This window comes from Poecilia latipinna, unplaced genomic scaffold (assembly GCF_001443285.1).
Source record: "Poecilia latipinna isolate Pla-1442-1.1 unplaced genomic scaffold, P_latipinna-1.0 Scaffold4444, whole genome shotgun sequence".
Taxonomy (NCBI): Eukaryota; Metazoa; Chordata; class Actinopteri; order Cyprinodontiformes; family Poeciliidae; genus Poecilia; species Poecilia latipinna.
Window position 1 is genome coordinate 3,400 of NW_015117060.1, and position 20,160 is coordinate 23,559.

General features: G+C 37.6%; 3 protein-coding genes across 3 annotated transcripts in view; all 3 read right to left on the minus strand.

The window, feature by feature from the left end:
* LOC106942645 (interferon-induced protein 44-like) overlaps window positions 1–2,859 on the minus strand; it is a gene marked incomplete at its 3' end in the record, with an annotated part of 6,238 nt that extends 3,379 nt beyond the window's left edge. Inside the window, exons 1-7 of the mRNA XM_015025974.1 lie at window positions 2,805–2,859; window positions 2,610–2,639; window positions 2,421–2,441; window positions 2,295–2,315; window positions 2,189–2,222; window positions 449–650; window positions 168–326 (exon numbers count right to left, since the gene is read on the minus strand). Of these exons, the coding sequence (XP_014881460.1) occupies window positions 168–326; window positions 449–650; window positions 2,189–2,222; window positions 2,295–2,315; window positions 2,421–2,441; window positions 2,610–2,639; window positions 2,805–2,844 (507 nt within the window). The remainder of the gene's footprint in view (window positions 1–167; window positions 327–448; window positions 651–2,188; window positions 2,223–2,294; window positions 2,316–2,420; window positions 2,442–2,609; window positions 2,640–2,804) is intronic.
* Window positions 2,860–4,190: 1,331 nt separating this feature from the next.
* Window positions 4,191–11,061, minus strand: LOC106942647 (interferon-induced protein 44-like). The gene is made up of 10 exons (XM_015025976.1): window positions 11,014–11,061; window positions 10,753–10,782; window positions 10,484–10,504; window positions 10,377–10,410; window positions 9,226–9,285; window positions 6,957–7,098; window positions 6,716–6,874; window positions 6,437–6,605; window positions 5,445–5,545; window positions 4,191–5,368 (listed from the first exon to the last, which is right to left on the minus strand). The coding sequence occupies exons 6-10, from the start codon at window positions 7,011–7,013 to the stop codon at window positions 5,207–5,209; spliced, it is 648 nt and encodes a 215-aa protein (XP_014881462.1). The 5' UTR covers window positions 7,014–7,098; window positions 9,226–9,285; window positions 10,377–10,410; window positions 10,484–10,504; window positions 10,753–10,782; window positions 11,014–11,061; the 3' UTR covers window positions 4,191–5,206.
* Window positions 11,062–12,630: 1,569 nt separating this feature from the next.
* On the minus strand, window positions 12,631–17,696 carry LOC106942646 (interferon-induced protein 44-like). Its single transcript, XM_015025975.1, has 9 exons — window positions 17,519–17,696; window positions 17,290–17,307; window positions 17,065–17,085; window positions 16,955–16,988; window positions 15,103–15,304; window positions 14,634–14,792; window positions 14,341–14,509; window positions 13,379–13,479; window positions 12,631–13,299 (listed from the first exon to the last, which is right to left on the minus strand). The coding sequence occupies exons 1-9, from the start codon at window positions 17,592–17,594 to the stop codon at window positions 13,138–13,140; spliced, it is 942 nt and encodes a 313-aa protein (XP_014881461.1). The 5' UTR covers window positions 17,595–17,696; the 3' UTR covers window positions 12,631–13,137.
* Window positions 17,697–20,160: the final 2,464 nt, after the last annotated feature.

The window sequence follows — 20,160 nt, forward strand, 5'->3', positions numbered from 1 at the left end:
CGGGTTGTAGCCTGCGTCATCCTGAGTTAGAGGAGCAACTGGGTTGAACTGGAAAAGAGTAAAAGATACAGAATGAAAATTATTTCAAATGGACACAACTCTGGTCTTTAAATTAGGGCTACATCCATTCATTCACTTTTTATGACTTGTTCATGCAGTTGTTGCACCTTGTAATCTTCCTTCACATGTCCTCTCAAAGCCAGTTTGATGTCGTCAGCATGAACTCCCCTGTTGGTCCCGTCTTCCAGTCCCATGATGTCATTGAAGACCAGAGGGTAAAATGTCTTTGTGCTTCCTCGTCCTTTATTGAACTTATGAGTCTCATACTAAATCACAAAAGAACATAATTTTGATCCAGAGAAAACTCTTGTTGCTGAAGCAGTTATTTTCTGGTTGGTCTATTAAAGTCAGTACTGGAATATAAACAGAAATCTGTTAGTTTTCAAACCTTTTTAGTGAAGCTTTGATCGGACGTGGTCGCGCTGGCCAAAGCAGGAATCGTCATCCGTCCTCTGAGGACGTTACTGACAGAGTTGATGAAACTGGACTTTCCAGCTCCAACTGGTCCGTATAGCAGGACTCGTAGGTACCTGATGTCATCTTGTTCAGGTTTGTATTCCTGCACATATTTAAGGTTCTTCTGTTTTTCTCTGAGAATGTAAAGTAAATCAGTTAGTTCCGTCCCAAGATGAACAAAATGCATAAAATAATCCAACAGGATCCCAACCCAGTTAGATTCAGAGACCAGCAGAAGAACTCAAGAAAAGAAATTACCTCAATTTAAAGATTTTTATTCACAAAAATCATTAAAAAAAAAAAATTAACCAGGAATTAAAACTCTGCATTTGCCAGCCTGAGGTATTTAAAAACCACTTGCATTTCAGACAAATTTGTTGGACTAATCCCGTAATTTGTTTGTAATGCTATTCAAGTAGAAGAATTGTATAAAGCTCTTTTCATTGGATTCTCAGAGAAATTTGATGTTGATTCTATGTCACTATTGTCTCTTATACACAAGTCACTGATGATTTTATTAATCATTTTAAAGGGGCAATATCATGTAAATTCAACATTTTTCAGCTTCACACCACATTATAATGTAACTCCCTCATCAAAAACATGTCTGGAGTGTTGCCTTGATTTTTTTCATGAATGTCGGTGAAATCCTTTAATTTCCCATAGCAACCATTCAGCTGTGTAAAACATCTGGGTGGATTTAGTGCTGCGTTCAAGGATGAAACTCACAGAGCAGCTCTCCTGCTCAGCTCCTCCAAACTAGCCAGCAACAATTAGCAAACAACTGCACATTTACTGAGCTCATGATGTGAGTTACTTCTCAGTGCAGTGCTGGTAGGAATGTTGCTAAATGGTTAATAGAGGAGCGATATACTGATGACTTCCTGAAAGAGCAGGAGTTTTTAAAGAGATAGATGCCCAGTTTCAAGGGCATCTATCTCTTAAATCAGGAGGTTAAATTTCTTTCAATTCATATTTGATATGACATTGTTATAACATTTTTATAACAACTGAAAGTAATGTACTTACTTGATTATGCTATAAAATGGTATTATGTGTCTGGAAAACACAACACTGCCCCTTTAAGTTTATTCATTACATATTAGACTTGTCCCAACCCAGTCATGAGCATTTTAATCATGAATGTCTCTCACTTCATAATCATTTTTGCTCTTCATTATCCCTGTACTCCTGCTCTTATCTAAGAGCAAAGCTGAGCTTTGATTGCACCACATTCTTATCTTCTGTTATCAGTGGTCAGCTGGTCTGTTTTATTGTCCTCCATCTTGTAGCAAAGCCTTTTCAGTTAAAAAAAAATAACTACATTTATTTAAACTGTTCCTCCTGTGTATTGATGATTTTCCCAACAGTCATTTTTTTGATTCAATTGTTTCATTTTCAGCTCAACACTTTATTGTACAGTCCCTGCAGTTTCCTTCATGTTCCACCGACTTCCTCCATTTCCTGTTAAATCACAAACCCTTTGTGTCAAGCAGCTGTGATCACAATAAGCAGAACGTCCCACACAAAGCCCACCTGAAGCTTCTGTGTTTTTTTATTTTTCTACAGAGATCTGAAGCTGCAACTTTACATTTCAGCAGAGCCTCAAACAACCCAGCAGCAGTAAACAGGTTGTTATTAATCAGACGTGACAGTTTTACTGTAAACTCACCCCCAGCGTAGTTCCCTCCACGGTTCATCCAGAGCTGGACAGAAACATAAATTATTATTCTGCAAAGACGACTGGAAGATTTCAGAAACTTTATGTAATCACTCACTTGGAGACTCAGCCTCTTCAGCTTCAGAAAGCAACAACAAAAGAATATTAAACTGTTCCTGAAAGATGTTTTTCAAGTCAATTTTCCATGTTGACCAAATGAAATTATGATTTTACAATCACTCACTTGGAAACTGAGCCACATGAGCTTTAGAGAAAAAAAACAGAAGAGAAATTATGATTAAGCTGTAGCTGAGTGATTTTCTTTGATCAAGTTAGTCTTTCCAAATGTATTAAAACACAAATAACATTTTAAAATCCTGAAGGCAGTGAATGTGATGCATTAGATAGCATTGGATTTGACTCTTTAACTTACCAGAATATGCTGCGACCCCAAGCCATTCCCCTTTTAAAAAAGATAAAAGAAAGTAAAGTAAAAACTTATGATGGTCATTGCAGAGTAAATGGGCGGTTCATAAAGAATCATGCAGATTTTTTTTGCACTATTTTCTGAACCTGATTCAATTCATACAAATATCTTGAAAAGTCATCAGAAGTGAAATACACTTACTTAGTCTTTGATTAAATAATTTTTCATTTTGTCGAGCCATCCTGCTGTTGTTGCTGCTCTGCTGCAAAATGAACCAGCAGCAACCTTCTCCTCCCTTAAATCACTTCTGCTGCCCTGATGAACCACGTGATTTCTGATAAATCATTTTCACTTTCTGTTTTGTCTGTTCTGCAGGGATAAAGAGTTTCAGGATCATCATTTTATTGTTCAAATGTAACCATTTTCACATATTGCCGACCAGAATGTCCACAGACAACCTCAGTCTTGTCCAAAGACTGAGGGTAAGACTGTAAATACAAGACTAATTAATTAATCGGTTTTATCAAGCTTTATGATCATTTTTATAATTTTTATCATGAAGCCTGATAAAACAGAGCTTCTATATATATAGAAGCTCTGTATATATAGAGTGAAAGTATCTGCTGCTGCTTCAGATGAGCTGCAGGGTTTATTATAAGTCACATGTTCAGTGCAGGGAGGTACTGGCTGGGGATGGAGAGACCCTGCAGTAGACAAACAGCAAACTCAGAGCTGTTTACTATGATGTCACTTGGTGCAGACAACCTGAGGCAACCTCAGTCTTGCCCAAATACACAAGGCCAAGAAGTCTAATTAACTGATGATATCATAAAGCCTGATCAGTTAATTAGACTTTTATTAGACTTGTTGGTCTTGCATTTGGGCAAGACTGAGGTTGTCTGTGGAGAAGAACATCTGTAAAGCAAAATGTTTTGTCACTTTGCCAACCTGGGTTGTTTAGTGCTGTCTGTAGTTGAATCTTGCTTTTATATTTCTCAAAATTAGACATAGTTGCAATTGTTTTTTTGTTTTTTTTCCACATATATTAAATGTGTTTGTCACATTTAAGCCTCAAACTGTTTATCTGGATCTTATGCACAGTGTCTCTAACTTGTACAAAAGGTTTCACTCAACCAAGCAGTAACTTGTTCCCAACACACTTTTCCTCTCGTTGTCTCGACTCTTTAAACCTCAAGCACTTTCTCCTGCCTTGAAGGAGGTTTGAATCGTTCCTCACTGGTCAGTCATTCCCTTCAGCAGCACACACATTATATCAGCGCTGCGTTGTTTAGACAGCAATAGTTTGTATGTGTTGCTTCCAACTAATGAGTAAACCAGGGATTACTGAGAAGATTACAAATTGAGATTAATGGAGTTCATTGAGACATCTGGTTGAACATTGTATCATCTTCTTCTTGCATCAAAATTACACCATCTCCAATCAGTCAAATATCCCAGAAATGCTTAACATTGTATCATATTTCATAGCAACTACTTACACAGTGAAATATTGATGAGAGGCAAAGCAAGTACATTATGATGGGGAGTGAAAAGTGGCTAATAACAAAACAAATAATCACATCAGACTCCATTTTTGTTTGCTTTATTTGGGCCAAAGTTGGAGGGTCCTGAGCACACCTGCATTACACAATTCACATATTCTCACATAATTTCATAGCAGCACCTTGAATCTATGAAACCAAGGAGTATTTATACTACCTGCTTTCAGGGGTGTATGTGTATGTAGGCTTGTCAACCAGGCCAGTTTGTTCTTTGGTTGATGCAGATCACTCGGCTCACGTTCTGCTGCAGTCTGATTAGAGTTTCCTGGAACTGTCCAGCTGGGACCTTTCAGGATTTGACTAGATATATGTTTACACCAGGTTAGCCATTGATATTTCCATTTCTCTCTAAATCTGAATTCATTCCTGACTTCTAGGTCAGAGTGACCCAGTACATTTGACACAGTGTATTTCCTTTTGATAAAAACATGCCTCAGTGCAAAAACAGTCAACCAACATAATTAATAACAATTAACATAATTTTATTCCTCTACCATTTCTGCACCTTTCTTACACAGGTCCATTTAAAGTTCTTGGCGTGAAAAGCAGATGTGAAAAATCTGATTACTGTTTCGACATGGGTCTGTTTCAGTCAGGAATAAGAAATGCTTGCATGACATTGTTAAAGAATAAAATAAAATCACCAGCATTGTTTTGACAATCTTACTGACATCTACATTAAAGAAAGCTAAGATTATCTGATCCTGGTCAACCACAATGGCAGTAAACCGGTCATTTTGTGAGTTTTAAAGCAAATTCTTTTCATTCAAAAGACTAAATATTATCCTGTTATCTGCCATTGCAATTATGTATACATTATACTGCAACACCGTCCAAAATGTTCTCTGTCCTAATTTCACAATACATTAGGAGCTGCTTCCAGTTTTACTCTGCACTGTTCTCTTGACCTGCTATAGAGATCAGTGACCTCTTCAGAATGGATAGAATAAGTTAATAAAACCAATGCTTACACAGTGAAATGTTGTAATCTTTTTGCCTTTTTGGTATCCAAAACTGGATACTAAAATTAAAGTTCTCAGTTTAAATCTTCTCAATAAAGTCGTCTCCAAAGTCGACCATTTTCCTCAGAGCGCTTAGGATCAGAGCATCAACATCATCATTCATGTCGATTTCTTCACTGTAGTTCTTCACAGGGAAGATGCAGTTCATGGGGATTCCCACTGCGGCGCTGAAGTCTTTCATCTGAAAAATAAAAAACAGTTAGTTACAGTCTATAACATCTTTTGTGTTATTTCTGAACAAAATGACTGAAACTCACCTTTTTTCTCAGGTACTTGCTCTTGTAGACGTTCCTCAAGCCTCTCTCAGTTTCACCGCAGGCTTCATCAATGTGGGTCATCACGGCCATTTGAGGAATTCCTGCAGGAAAATAAACTCTCTCAAGTAAAATAATTATTATACTAAAGGTCAAAGAAAGTTTCAATGAGTGGAGATAAAGTTCCCGTCAGGTTGGAACCAGACACACTGATGATGGATCTTGTTATGGATCTGCTCTGTTAAGAGGTGTATCCACACCAGGAAAGTCCTCTGGTCGATTTGTTTGGTTTGGACCAAAAGCAGACTTTATGTTTTTCTTTTAATGCAGTTTGTTCTCACATTGTGCTTTTTGCAAGTGGACTATAAATTGAAAACAAAGCCATGAGAGTGACAATACTTTCATTCCACAGAAATAACAGGGGTGGAACAGATCACAGACTGGAAAAAAACAAAGATGGAAGTAATGCCAACTGCATTTGTGCTGATACTCTAACTGCAATACCATTTTGAATGTTAAGAGCATCTCTTTCAACAATATTTGTAATTTTGGAAAGTCATGTTGCAAGCTGAATGAGACAAGATGCTCTACCTGCTCTGGCCAACAAAATGCTAGCAGCAGCATTGCTAAGCAGAAAATGGTGGATCAGGTACGACGTTAGCAACACTGAAGGACATATTTTTACAATGATAGTCAGCAACGATGGCTCATGTAGTCCAAAAAGATGAACTGTTCTTGTGGTTGGTTTGCATCAAGGTCAGTCTGATTCATGCCAGAAGCGAACAGTGCAAAAATTAGTTTGGAAGCGGACTGAGACCACCTCTAAAAGAGGGTCTTCGTCTGGTTGTTTGGTCCGCAAAGGATTTGCATGAGTGTATTCATACTGGAACATAAGGTCCAGACCAATGGGGGAAACAATCTCTGGTCCGTTTAAAGTGGATCACATGTGTCAGGTGTGAATACATCTTCAATAAGATTGTTCTCTGTAAACTCACCCAGATCACTGGCTGTTTCTCTGATGCTCTTCATCTTCTCCAGAACTGATGAATTCATCTGAGGAGTGTTGGCTGACATCACACAGACCAGTACATGAACTTTGTCATCAGCAGAGGGAGTCGGGTTGTAGCCTGGGTCATCCTGAGTTAGAGGAGCAACTGGGTTGAACTGGAAAAGAACAAAAGATACAGAATAAAAATTATTTCACAACTGTGATTTTTAAATTAACAGTACATTCATTTGTGTAAATATTTCACTACTTCAGAACAGTTGCTCACCTTGTGGCCTTCCTTCACATGACCTCTCAAAGCCAGCTTGATGTCGTCAGCATGAACTCCTCTGTTGGTCCCGTCTTCCAGTCCCATGATGTCGTTGAAGACCAGAGGATAAAATGTCTTTGTGCTTCCTCGTCCTTTAATGAACTTATGAGTCTCATACTGAAACACAGGAAGAAACAAAAAATGTTGTCTGTACCCGATGCAAGAATTTTGAGAAACTGAAGCATCTTAATTTTTAAACCTTTTTAGTGAAGCTTTTATCAGACGTCATCGCGCTGGCCAAAGCAGGAATCGTCATCCGTCCTCTGAGGACGTTACTGACAGAGTTGATGAAACTGGACTTTCCAGCTCCAACGGGTCCATACAGCAGGACTCGTAGGTACCTGATATCATCTTGTTCAGGTTTGTATTTTTGCACATATTTAAGGTTCATCTGGTTTTCTCTGAGAACATAAATAAATCAGTTAGTTTTGTCCTAAAACGAGGTACACACAACAGAAAATATTAAGTCCAATAGGATTTAAACCCAGTCTGAACCAAAGCACAGAAGTACCAAACACCCTTTAACTCAATTAGATTAAGAATAATTCTTAAAAAAAAAATCTTAAGGACTTAGGCTTCTGTGTTTGTTTTCTAGTCAGTTTATTTCCTGTGTCGTCTTGTCTACCCCTGGATTAATCTCAGCCATGTCCTGTTTCCCTGATTACTCCCTTGTGTATTTAATCCCACCTGTGTCTGTGTTTCCTCGTCAGGTCCTCACCTACCGTCCACTGACATTAGTCTTGTGTCAGTTGCCGTAATAATTTACCAGTTGCTACCAGACTCAGACCTTCTGCTGCTGCTCATCTGCGCTGAATCGTTTGTTCATTAAAAACCATCATTTGCATCTTAAACCGGGTCCAACCACATCTGTCTTCACCACCATCAAACCCAAATCATGGCAAAAGTTCACTATGATTTAAAGACTTAGCTTTTATTTTACTGATAAACTATCGGCTAAACTATACTGTGATTGACCTTTTGCTACTCCATGTGTTTTAGATGAGCAGTGCAAAGGAGCACTGCTCATCTAAAACAGATGAGCACATCACCTGATTTACTCATCAGGTAAATGATTTACTCATCATTTACCTGATGAGTAAATCAGATTTACTCATCAGGTAAATCTCACATGCAGTTGTGACAAGTTAGTTTGTGAAAAACCCATTTGGACTGTCTTTTGTCCTGCAATGTCTGTGGAGGATCTTGTACTGTATGAGTTAAGGATTTATGTTTTGGGTTATTTTTAAAATGTTTTTTACACCAATAGACATAATTCATGCCAGTAAATAGCTCAGTGTACCATTTATTATAGCTCGTGTCAAAACTTATTCATTCTATAATCATTGGAGGAAATTCTGTGATTGTATTTTAATGAACATAATATCTAAGGTACATGTTTTGTTACAGTGTTGTTGTTGTTTTTTTTTTGTAGAATTTATCTATAGGCTGTTTGTTGAATCTTTCCAAAATTATATGCTGGGTAATATTTGTAAAATATTATATTAACCATTTTAAATTTTAACCATTGTTTATTAAAACTAGTCTAATGTTGTAATCACAATGTTCATCATTGTGATCACAATTGTGGTTTTGTCTTCTTCCTCTGTTTCCTGTCTAACTATGACCAGACCCCATCTAAACTCAGCAGAACCGCCCAGAAAGAGGTCATTTAAATCATCTTCTGAGCTTTTTCTTTGTCCAATTAGCTCTAAAGATGTAATTTATACATTTCAGCAGAATGACAAACAACTCAACAGCAGTGAACAGGGTCTTATTGATCAGCTGTGAGTGTAAAAACTCACCCCCAGTGTAGTTCCCTCCGTGGTTCATCCAAAACTGAACAGAAACATTAATTATTACTCTGCAAAGATGACTGGCTGAAACATTTTCAAAATCAAAATAATCACTCACCAGGAGACTCAGCCACATTCTGTTTATCTAAGATAAAAGAGTAAAAAAAAAATAGAATTAAACTGGCCCTGAAAACGTATTTTCAATCAAATCAGTCACAAATTCACAAAATAAAAGAGCAAAGTGTTATCTTCTCCAAACTGACACAACATCTAAATTCTTTACTTTTTCTTGAAATCAGTTTGAGCATCAGGAGCAGAAGATGTATCTGATGAAAGAATCNAGTCCCATGATGTCGTTGAAGACCAGAGGGTAAAATGTCTTTGTGCTTCCTCGTCCTTTAATGAACTTATGAGTCTCGTACTGAAACACAGCAAGAAAAAACAAACATGTTCAACAAGGGAAACTTCGTTTTGCTGATGCAGTCATTTTTTGATGGCCCATTAAAGTCAGTTCTGGAAGATGAACAGAAAACCTTTCTGGTGAAGCTTTGATCGGACGTGGTCGCGCTGGCCAAAGCAGGAATTGTAATACGTCCTCTGAGGACGTTACCCACAGAGTTGATGAAACTGGACTTTCCAGCTCCAACGGGTCCATCCAGGAGGACTCGTAGGTACCTGATTCCATCTTTTTCAGGTTTGTATTCCTGCACATACTGAAGATCCTTCTGTTTTTCTCTGAGAACATAAATAAATCAGTTAGTTTGGTCATTCTGAAAAAAGACATAACAGGAAATATTCAATCCAATGTGCTCAGAATCCGAGATCATCTGAAAAACTAAAAGATAAATAAAAACACACTTCAGGTCATTTTTATTTCAAAGTGTCTTGTTCATCAGTATGGGACTCCACTGCTTATCCAAGTGCCTGACAGACGAGGCCCAACAGACTTTCATTAGCGAACCATTATGACTTTCACTGATACTCCACTTGATATATATGTAAATGCATTAGAAATTAATTTGAGTTTATTTCAAATGTGAATAACACTGAGATGGAAAAGAAAGTGAGAACAAAGGGGGAAGTTTTAAAGCAGTGGTCTTAAGCTTCATTCCTCCAGGGTAAACCTTTAGATGTCTCTTCTCCTATACGCCTGAATTAGATGGTGAAACTGCCTCACTAGGATGCAGTCGAGCTCTGCAGAGCTTTTCTAATGAGCTCATATTGGAGTCAGGTGTGCTGAAGCAGAGAAACATCTAGGCGGATGTGAACTCCACTGCTCCACCCACCCGACTGCGACTGCAGGCCAAACATGCCGCCCCATCCTTTCCAAACGAATCAACACCCCAGTTCACCAACACACACCCAGCCAACCACCTGCCAAAACTAATAAACATTATAACCATGGCTCCGTCTCATAACTCGTTTGTTCTTCTGCTTTTCTCTCAGAATGATGGTGAGCTTCGACCCCTCTGCATTTTTATGTCCTGTTATCAGTGTTCTACCCACTTGTTTTATATCCCTACATCAAATAAGAACTTCTTGTGAAATTTGTTCACCAAGTTACTCGAACTGTTCCTCCTGTGATGATGGTTCATGTATGATGATCATCTTTTTGTTTCAGACTCGACTTCAATCCACACTAACGTCTGGTTCCTGCTCCACTTTGTTCTTTCAGTTACTGTTAACTCTCAACCCAAACTCTGTTTCAAAGCTTTATCCAGTGAGATCTGAAGCCCCAGTTTTACCTTTCAGCAGAATGACAAACAACCGAGCCGCAGTAAACAGGCTTTTATTGACCAGATGCGACAGTTTCACCATAAACTCACCCCCAGGGTAATTCCCTCCACGGTTCATCCAGAGCTGAACAGAAACATAAATTATTATTCTGCAGCGATGATTGGGACATTTTCAAAACCAAAATGTAATCACTCACTTGGAGACTCGGCTACCTCAGCTTTAGCAGAGAAAAACAAAAAGGAAAAAAAATCAATTAAACAAGTTCCTGACGGACTTTCTTCAATCAAGTCACAAATGTTTAATGCTTCAAGAAGCATTACGAGTTTCAAGAAGAAACTTGTAATGCTTGTACTCAAAGTGTTTTTTAGACTCACACAAACACAATTTTTGTTTTCCCTTTAACACAGTTTCAGCATCAGGAAGAGGAGATGGTAAATTTGTGTTGAGTTTGACACTTTAACTTACCAGAATCCTCCACATAATGTATGTGTCTACCTACGGAGAAAATAGAGTAACATATGAAGCTGTTCTTAAAGAATGCAGCAGGATTTTTCTACAAGATTTACTGGTGAGAAAATTCTTCAAATACGATTAAAACAGAAACTTTAATAACAATCTGATGAAAGAATCTGCTGCTTTCTGTTCATATTAAATATTTTATCAAAGCTATTGTGAATTAATTTTGGGAAATATCTAGAAAAGTTATCTAAAGTAAAATTCACTCACGGAAATGTTCTCTGAAACGAGAAAAACGACTAGCATGCTGTTGATCCATGCTGCTCTGCTGCAAAGTGAATCAACAGCAACATTGTTATCTCTTAAAAAAAGCCTCTGCTCTGTTTACTTTCACTTTTTAACAGAGGTAGGTCGTAACCAGCTACATTTACAAAATTACATTTAGTTAAATAACATCTAGGAGTAGTCTCTCTGTGTCATACATTTTTCTTAAATAGCATTATTATGAAGCATTGCTACTCTTATTTAAATTTTCAGTCTGTCAGTAGAGTGAGTATCTTTACTGAGTGAAGAACAATAAAGTGTCACTGGAAGAGCAAAGAGGGAAGAAGACCTAAAGCTGATTGTGGGACAGCTATGCTGGGGACTGAAGCCTATACATTGTTCCCTCAACCAATGGCACGCTCCCGCATAACTTGTGACATCTGAGGCATTATGACTTGTTACAAAATTTGACATTTCGGGGTGGCTGCGCTGACTCCATTTTGTTTTGTTTAGTTTTCCCTTGGTAAATTGTAAGTTAAACTGTAAAGCCTTACTGAGACCTAGCGGACATTATTCACGTATTTAATTTGATCAGTCGAGCAGAACTCAATGGTGTCAGACACTATTTGTAAGTTGGGGTTGCCACCCGTCCCGTAAAATACGGAACCGTACCGTAGTTGGCTGTTAAATGTAGCAACCCGTGTTGAACCGATATCGAGACACGATTTCTTTTTCCGTTTTCTACAAATGTGTATATCTAGCAATAGAAAACTGCTCCCAGAGTACTTTATATAGTAGGCTGCCCCAGTCATTGTTTGACTCATGGTGTTGTTGTTGTGATATTGTGCCCAACTGCTTTCTGGGTAACACAGACTAACCGACAAGCTGCCGCCGCAGTCCCCCCTTACATATATAGGGACTGGTCCCTTATTTTAATTTCTGAAAGATGGCAACCCTATTGTAAGTTCATCTTATTAATTATAATTTCAGTATTGAGTAATATAAAAAAAGTTTTATGCTTCCAAACCAAAATTTAAAGCTACATCGTTAGCTAACTGGTGATAGTTGGGAGCATCTGTTTGCTGTAGTCTGGTTGTTTTCTGTATCTTGTCTGTGGTTGATGTGTACTTTTGTGCTTTGTTACAGTTTTACAAAACAAACAAACAAACAAAAAAAAAAAACAAGAGTTCCCAAATAAAACAAGAAAACTATCAAGGACTGGATTATTTTCAACTCAAGTGTTAGCTAGCTGTCTAGCTTTGTCTTGCTCATCGTGACTTTTATTGTCCAGCTGTTGCTCATTTTGTCTGATCACCCACTGGACATGCCCCACCCATGGACTGAGTAAAAAATTAACTGAGTAATGCTCACTGACAGCAAGCTGGATTAAAAATTATACCCAAATCAAGATAAATATTACTTTTGTACAATAAAATGTCAGCAAATTTCCTATTTTACAGTTAACTCCACATGACAGCAATATTTAACATGGGGCGTTTATATTTTTATTCAGTATATTTTGACTTTCCCATTGTGTGTCTAACAAGAAAGCATTGTTCTCCAGGTGTGAAATTAAAATGCATCCACTGGTGCACAAATTATTAAATTCACAAGATTAATAAGTGAAGTTGGCAGTTTTATTCAAACTTCTGGCATATGATTGAATCATCTTCTTATGTCAAAATAACATTTAACCAGACTGTCCAGAGATGTTTAACATTGTAACACAATGAATAGCAATTTATGAAAAGTTTTATTGAAAAGAAAAGGTTTATTTGTGCACCAGCTTTGTACACATAATGCATGTAAGCACTTCAAATGACAATGTACTTTACAAGTACATGAAAAAAACAACTGATGAATCAAAAAGATAAAGTAAATGTCACAAAAAAGTATAGAAAAAATATGAGAGAATCTTGTATATATAAAAAAGACCAGATTAGATGTTTAAGAAAATAAACACGACTGCACAACCATATATATTTTTAGTTCTGATTTAAAACAAATTCTACTAAATGTGTTCCTCTTACCTATCATAACTTTATGAAGCTGTAACTCTACATATATATTCAGTATATTGGATGTAACTGAACCTGCTCCTCCTCATTGTTTTTTTTTTTTTATCTCAGTTTAAATCTTCTCAATGAAGTCGTCCCCAAAGTTGATCATATTCCTCAGAGCGCTCAGGACCAGAGCATCAACATCATCATTCAAGTCGATTTCTTCACTGTAGTTCTTCACAGGGAAGATGCAGTTCATGGGGATTCCCACTGCTGCGCTGAAGTCTTTCATCTGAACAGTAAATATCAGTTACAGTTATGCTCTAAAATAATTTTGTGTTATTTTTCTGGACCAACTGACTGAAACTCACCTTTTTTTTCAGGTACTTGCTCTTGTAGACATTCTTCAATTCTTTCTCAATTTCACCACAGGCCTCATCGATGTGGGTCATCATGGCCATCTGAGGAATTCCTGCAGGAAAAGAGACTCACTGAAGAAAATATTTATGCTTTCATCAATTTGAAAGGCTAAAGTAAGTGAAATTAATGTAGGTATAATTATGTAATCAAACTCACAATGCTCTCAACTTTGTAAGCTTGAAATGCAAAAATGTGCGTTTTCGAAAAATGCTTTTTGCCTCAAACCAAATGTCTGTTTTCCTGCTTTACATGCTGAGGAATTTTTAAAAGAAAGCCTTTGATATCTCAAGAAATAAACATCATCATACATAAAGTGTATTATTCAAATAATAAGGATAACTCACTTTGCAAAAAACAGCCTGCATACTGCCTTACTCTTATCCAGATGTCCATTGGACAAACATTGCGTTTGTTTGTTTTTAAATTATTTTTATGGCACTAGCAAACTTTATTTGACAGCAGTCTAAAGGAGCGTGGGGGAAAGACATGCAGCAAAGGAACCAAGGATGGGAGTCGAATTCAGGATGGCCGCATCGAGGTCCAAATCCTCTGTAATAAATGTGTTTTTAAAGCAAAATTTGCAGCTGACCACAACAGTCTTCTCTCCTCGCTCAACAGTTCACTCTCCTTTGGACTCCGTGTTGTTGAACGCCTTGTAACATGCTGCTTTGAACTAAGTAAGCTTCTGTAGGCCGGGAGGGAGGCTTTTAGGTCAAAATAATTAATGCAATTAATATGATTTATGTCATATAAACGTGTTAAACTTTTAAGATTAATCCCAAAATATTGGCAGCCTTAGTTTTTATCAGTTCAAAAGGTTTAAAGTAAATGACAAATCCTTCAGGTTGGAACCAGAGACATTGATTGGAAGACTTTACTGTAGATCTATTCTGCAATAGATCTATAAACCCACCCAGATCACTGGCTGCTTCTCTGATGCTCTTCATCTTCTCCAGAACTGATGAATTCATCTGAGGAGTGTTGGCTGACATCACACAGACCAGGACATGAACTTTGTCATCAGCAGAGGGAGTCGGGTTGTAGCCTGGGTCATTTTGAGATATAGGAGCAACTGGGTTGAACTGGAAAAGAACAAAATATACAGCATGAAAAGTATTTCAAAGACACAACTTTATTCTGTTAATTAGGGGCTGCAGCCAGTCATTCATGTAGATATTTCACAACTTGTTCATGAAGTTGCTGCACCTTGTGGCCTTCCTTCACATGACCTTTCAAAGCCAGTTTGATGTCGTCAGCATGAACTCCTCTGTCGGTCCCGTCTTCCAGTCCCATGATGTCGTTGAAGACCAGAGGATAAAATGTCTTTGTGCTTCCTCGTCCTTTAATGAACTTATGAGTCTCATACTGAAATACAGAAAGAAACATGGTGATCCAGAAAAACAAAGTCCTGTTGCTTTCATAGCTGTTTTTCAGATTGATTCATTAAAAGTCTCAGAACCAGAACCAACGAATAGAAAGGAAGAAGCTCAGAGCTAATCTCCGTCTGTACAGACAGATTTTATGAACCCAGAAATCTTAACAGATTCAGTATTCAAACTACAGTTTTGACAAACCAGTCTGGTTCTAATAAACATTATTTAAAGCTGTTTTAATAGTACTATAGCAGTATTGACTTCAATCCGGAAGATAAACAGAAGCATCTTAGTTTTCAAACCCTTTTGGTGAAGCTTTGGTCAGACGTCATCGCGCTGGCCAAAGCAGGAATCGTCATCCGACCTCGAATGACGTTACTGACAGAGTTGATGAAACTGGACTTTCCAGATCCAACTGGTCCGTACAGCAGGACACGAAGGTACCTGATGTCGTCTTTTTCAGGTTTGTATTCCTGCACATATTGAAGATTCATCTGTTTTTCTCTGAGAACATAAAGTAAATCAGTTGGTTAGTGCTGTCCTAATGAGGAATAAGGCAAGAGAAAATATTTCAGTTCAATATTATCCAAAGTCGGCACAATAACTACCACACCTATCCATCCATCCATCTTACATTCTTATCCCTAGTGGGGTGGCGAGGGGTGCTGGTGCCTATCTCCAGCGCTCAACAGGCGCGAGGCGGGGTCACCCCGGACTGGTCAGCAGTCCAACACAGAGACAGACAGGACAAACCATGCACACACACACTCACACCTAGGGAGAATTTAGATAAACCAATCAACCTGACAGTCATGTTTTTGGACTGTGGAAGGAAGCCGGAGTACCCAGAGAGAACCCACGCACGCACAGGGAGAACATGCAAACTCCATGCAGAAAGACCCCGGGCCAGGAATCGAACCCAGGACCTTCTTGCTGCAAGGCAAGTTGTTTAAGTGGCACAGTTGGTCACTTAAACAACTGTTTAACTGAACATTTCTTTGGTATGCTCTTCAAACATGTCCAGTGTTTGCTGATGAAGAAGAGGATAAACTGAAATTATTTTTCTCTCTCTCTTCAACCACATCAATTTGCTTCAGTCCTGCTCAGGTTCATGTTGTTGTTCAATAATGTTTGATTCTCATTCTGTAGCATTTTATTTTTAGGATGTTTCCAGACTCTGAGATCTGTATTATTGAAGCCATTTCATATGTTACAATTACTCTGCTGATTCTTCTGGTCTGTCCTTTTCACCAGCTGTGGAAGGAGCTAAAGGGGTTGTGGCCTAAGGCACAGACCTTACCGGTCTGATACTCTGGTTCTTGGTGTGGAATGTCGCCTCTCTGGTGGGGAAGGAGTGTGAGGTTGACAGGTTCCAGTTGGAAATAGTTGTGATCACCTTTTTACCTTTAACCTGTGCAATTTACCTGAAAACCAAATGCAATTAAACACATTTGCTGCAATAACCCGTTTTAAACTGGGCATTAATAAAATACCTGCATCTGGTGGCCTGAACAGTCTGTAAAGAACATTAGTAAGGCATTTCAGACTACGGCCATTTCAAGCCCTAAAAATCAATAATCAACCTGGAAGACAAAGACTCCAGTGCACATTAAGCGCCAGCCTCTTCATGGTGGAGTCACATGAGCTTTATCAGGTTCTCATCAGGAAACATGAAGCTTTTTATTCATTATATAGATTTTTCTTTGGTATGCTCTTCAAAAAAATGAAAGGAAGCGAGTTCTTTGGTTTGTTTTTGAGAGAGATGTGCCCGGTATACCTGGTCTTATCTAAGAGCGAGCATCAGCTTTGACTCCATCACATTCTAATCTTTTGTTATGACTGGTCAGCTCATCTGTTTTATAGCCCTCCATCCTGTAACAACCTGTTGTTTTCAGCTAAAGAAATTTGTTAACCAAATGATAATCGTTTTCTTCCTGATGAAGGTTCATCTATGATGAGTTTCTTAGTTTCAGTCTGAGCTTCACTCTGTTTTAAGGTGAAGCCATGAAGCAGAGTGACTTACTTCCTTCTTGATCTACTTCCTCTGTGCATTTCCTTTTAACGCCTAAACTCTGACTAGAACTCAGCTAAACCCACCCGTAAACCAGTAAACAGGCTGTTATTGATCAGATTTGAGTTTCACCGTAAACTCACCCCCAGCGTAGTTCCCTCCATGGATCATCCAGAGCTGAACAGAAACATGAATTATTATTATACTGCAAAGATGACTGGAAGATTCTCAGAAACAAAATGCAAAAACTTACTTTTAGACTCAGGCTCCTCAGCTTTAGCAGAGAAAAACAGGAAAAAAAAACTTTAATTAAACTGTTCCTGATATATTTACTTCAATTCAATCTTTTAAATTTTATCCAAACTGACACAAATACCATTTAAAATGTTTACTTTCGATTTAAATAGTTTCCGGATCAGAAGCAGGAGATGGAGAATATAAAGCATTAGGCAATGTTGGATTTGGCTCTTTAACTTACCAGGATTTTCTTGTCTCCCTTTTATAAAAGAAAAAAGAAAGTAGAGTTTATAAGAACTACTGCTATTTTTTTCTGTAGAATTTATTGGTCAAATGAGTCTGAACAAAGTTTTGATAAGAATCTACTGAAAAAAACCTGATATTTTCTTGCCATAAGTATTTGATAAAAGCTTCCATGAATCACTTCTTACAAATATCTAGAAAAGTAATCTAAAGCTAAATGCACTCACTCAAAAATCGATTCATCCTGTTGCTGCTGCTCTGCTGTGAAATGAATAAACATCCGTCTCCACCCCTACATAACATTCACTGCTCTGACAACCACAATACATCTTTTACTTTCACTTTCTCTATTCTTTGTTCTGCAGGGACTTGTTTGTACTTGGTGAACTCATCGCAAAGAATGGCAGGAAATTGAATTATACTAATATAGACTTTCAGCGATTGCTGGAGGAAGTGCTGCTTGTGGAAATGTAAAGTAAAAAAAATAATAAAGCAAATTAACACTAAAAGAAAAAATGAATATATCAATAATAATGATGATGTGCTGCTTTATATTTGAAACCAGAAATTTGCATACATCAAACAACATGACATGTAAACTGTTTTCCCTCACAGTCTGAAGTCAGATCAGAGCAGCTTGTCTTGTTTAGGTCAGTTGGAACTACTAAAGTAATTTCTATTAGCTAAGCACCATATTAATGACAGACAGAAACTGAACAGATTTATTTATTAATGTCTTCAAAATCAGACGTTTGCTTATGTAAAGAGTACTGTTTCTTTAAACAGTGAGGGAAAACCCAGATGATGACGCCCTGGCTTTGGAAACTTATGATGAGTTAACTAAACAAACAGCATCACAGCATGACGCTGCCACCGCCAAACTTTACAGCTGCAAAAATAACAATTTTTGCCTCTATTTTTGTATGTATAAACTGCAATCTGACGTTTTAATGTTTAATTTGAGGTAATGGTTTGCCCTCACTGAGTGAGAGCCCATGTCACTACTGAGGATGTTTCACTGTTACCAGCATCTACACCAAGGTTTGGCTTTTGATCTGGTATGAATCTGCACATTTCTGACCAAAAGACACCGTCTCCTTCCTGATCATTATGATGGTTAGACATTTCCATCAGGTTTATACTTGTATATAGTTGTTTGAACAGATGAACGCAGCACCTACAAGAAATTGTTCCCATGGATGATCCAGACTGGAGCAGCTCCACATTCTTCCTGATATCTTTCTTTTGACTTCATAAAATCAAACAAGAAACCAGTGTTTGCCAGACATGAACTTAAAATACATCCACATGTCAGCTAACCTATCAGATGTCTCCAAAGTCATGACATCATCATCTTGGATTCCCCTAATTGATTAAAGAAGCAGTAATGATTCTGTAAGCTTCAGATGTTTAAGATGTCAATAAATAAATCTATATTCTGCCCCATTATTGTGGCATTTATCAAATAGAAATAATTTTGGTAATTCTGAGTGATGTTTGATCTGCTTTAATATTATGTATGAATGAAAAAGGTCTGTGTGTCTTTTTATTCAGTGTTTGTAAAAAAGACTGGAAACTTTAAACAACAGTTATTGTTATTTTACAGCAGTGCAATACAATCGATGAAATGTGCCAAATTGTAAAACCAGGCTTCTTCACATAACCAAATTAAAGCAACACATCAAAATGACACTATCTCCAATCAACCCAAAAGCCCAGAAGTACTTTACACTCACTGTATCATTTTGCATAGCAGCTACTTACTCAATCTGAAATTGATTAAAAAATATATTTAAAAAAAGAGGGCAAAGTAAAATATTTGTACAGCCTCTTTGCCTTCATGGCTATTTAAGGTGCTTTACATGAAAAACAGAGAAAAAGACATCAGATAAAACAAAAAGATCAAATAAATGTTACAAAAGTGTTTAAAAATGATTTTGCATTTTAAGAAAATAAAAAAACTTAAGGACAGCTGTAAGCAATTTTGAGTTTAATTTAAAACAAATTCTGTTTATTCATTTGATTAAAAATGCTCCTGTTATTACCTTGCATTGAGATTTTAAATCACATTGCAACACCCATGTGTCTGTCCTAATTTTATATAAAGTGGGAGGATCAGCTCCCAGAAGTTACTTCCATTGTTATACTGACCTAACCAAGTTCATTTAAAAATAAAACATTTCGTTTTAAATTAAAAGACTGAAAAGTTCTTCTGTTAAACGTCTCAAGTCCAAAACTGAATTCCAAATGTAAAAAGGCCGAACCCGCATAACATAACGCAGCTTAATCTGTGTTCTAGACATATACAGTAAATGGTGTCACACCTCACTGTTTTCTCTACATCTCAGTTTAAATCCTCTCAATGAAGTCGTCTCCAAAGTCGACCATTTTCCTCAGAGCGCTCAGGATCAGAGCATCAACATCATCATTCAAGTCGATTTCTTCACTGTAGTTCTTCACTGGAAAGATGCAGTTCATGGGGATTCCCACTGATGAGCTGAAGTCTTTCATCTGAACAGGAAAAACCAGTCAGTTAAAGACTCAAACATTTTTTGTGTTATATTGCTGAACCAGAGATGTGCAGTGAGGTCATGAGCCTCACAACACATTTAAATCTGACGTCTCTGGAGTCAGATTTACAAATCCAAATTAAAAGCCTGCATCTCAGTTTTGACCTGAACTGCACACATTATTTTAAAAGCTTTTTATCAATAACATAATGTTTGTCAGCAATGGGCATGTGTCGATTGTTTGCTTCATTCAGTGTGACACAGCGCCACCAGAGGTGAGATGCCGTATTGCGTGACACAGCGCCACCAGAGGTGAGATGCCGTATTGCACTGCCTCACCCCAGAGGTCATGCATGGAT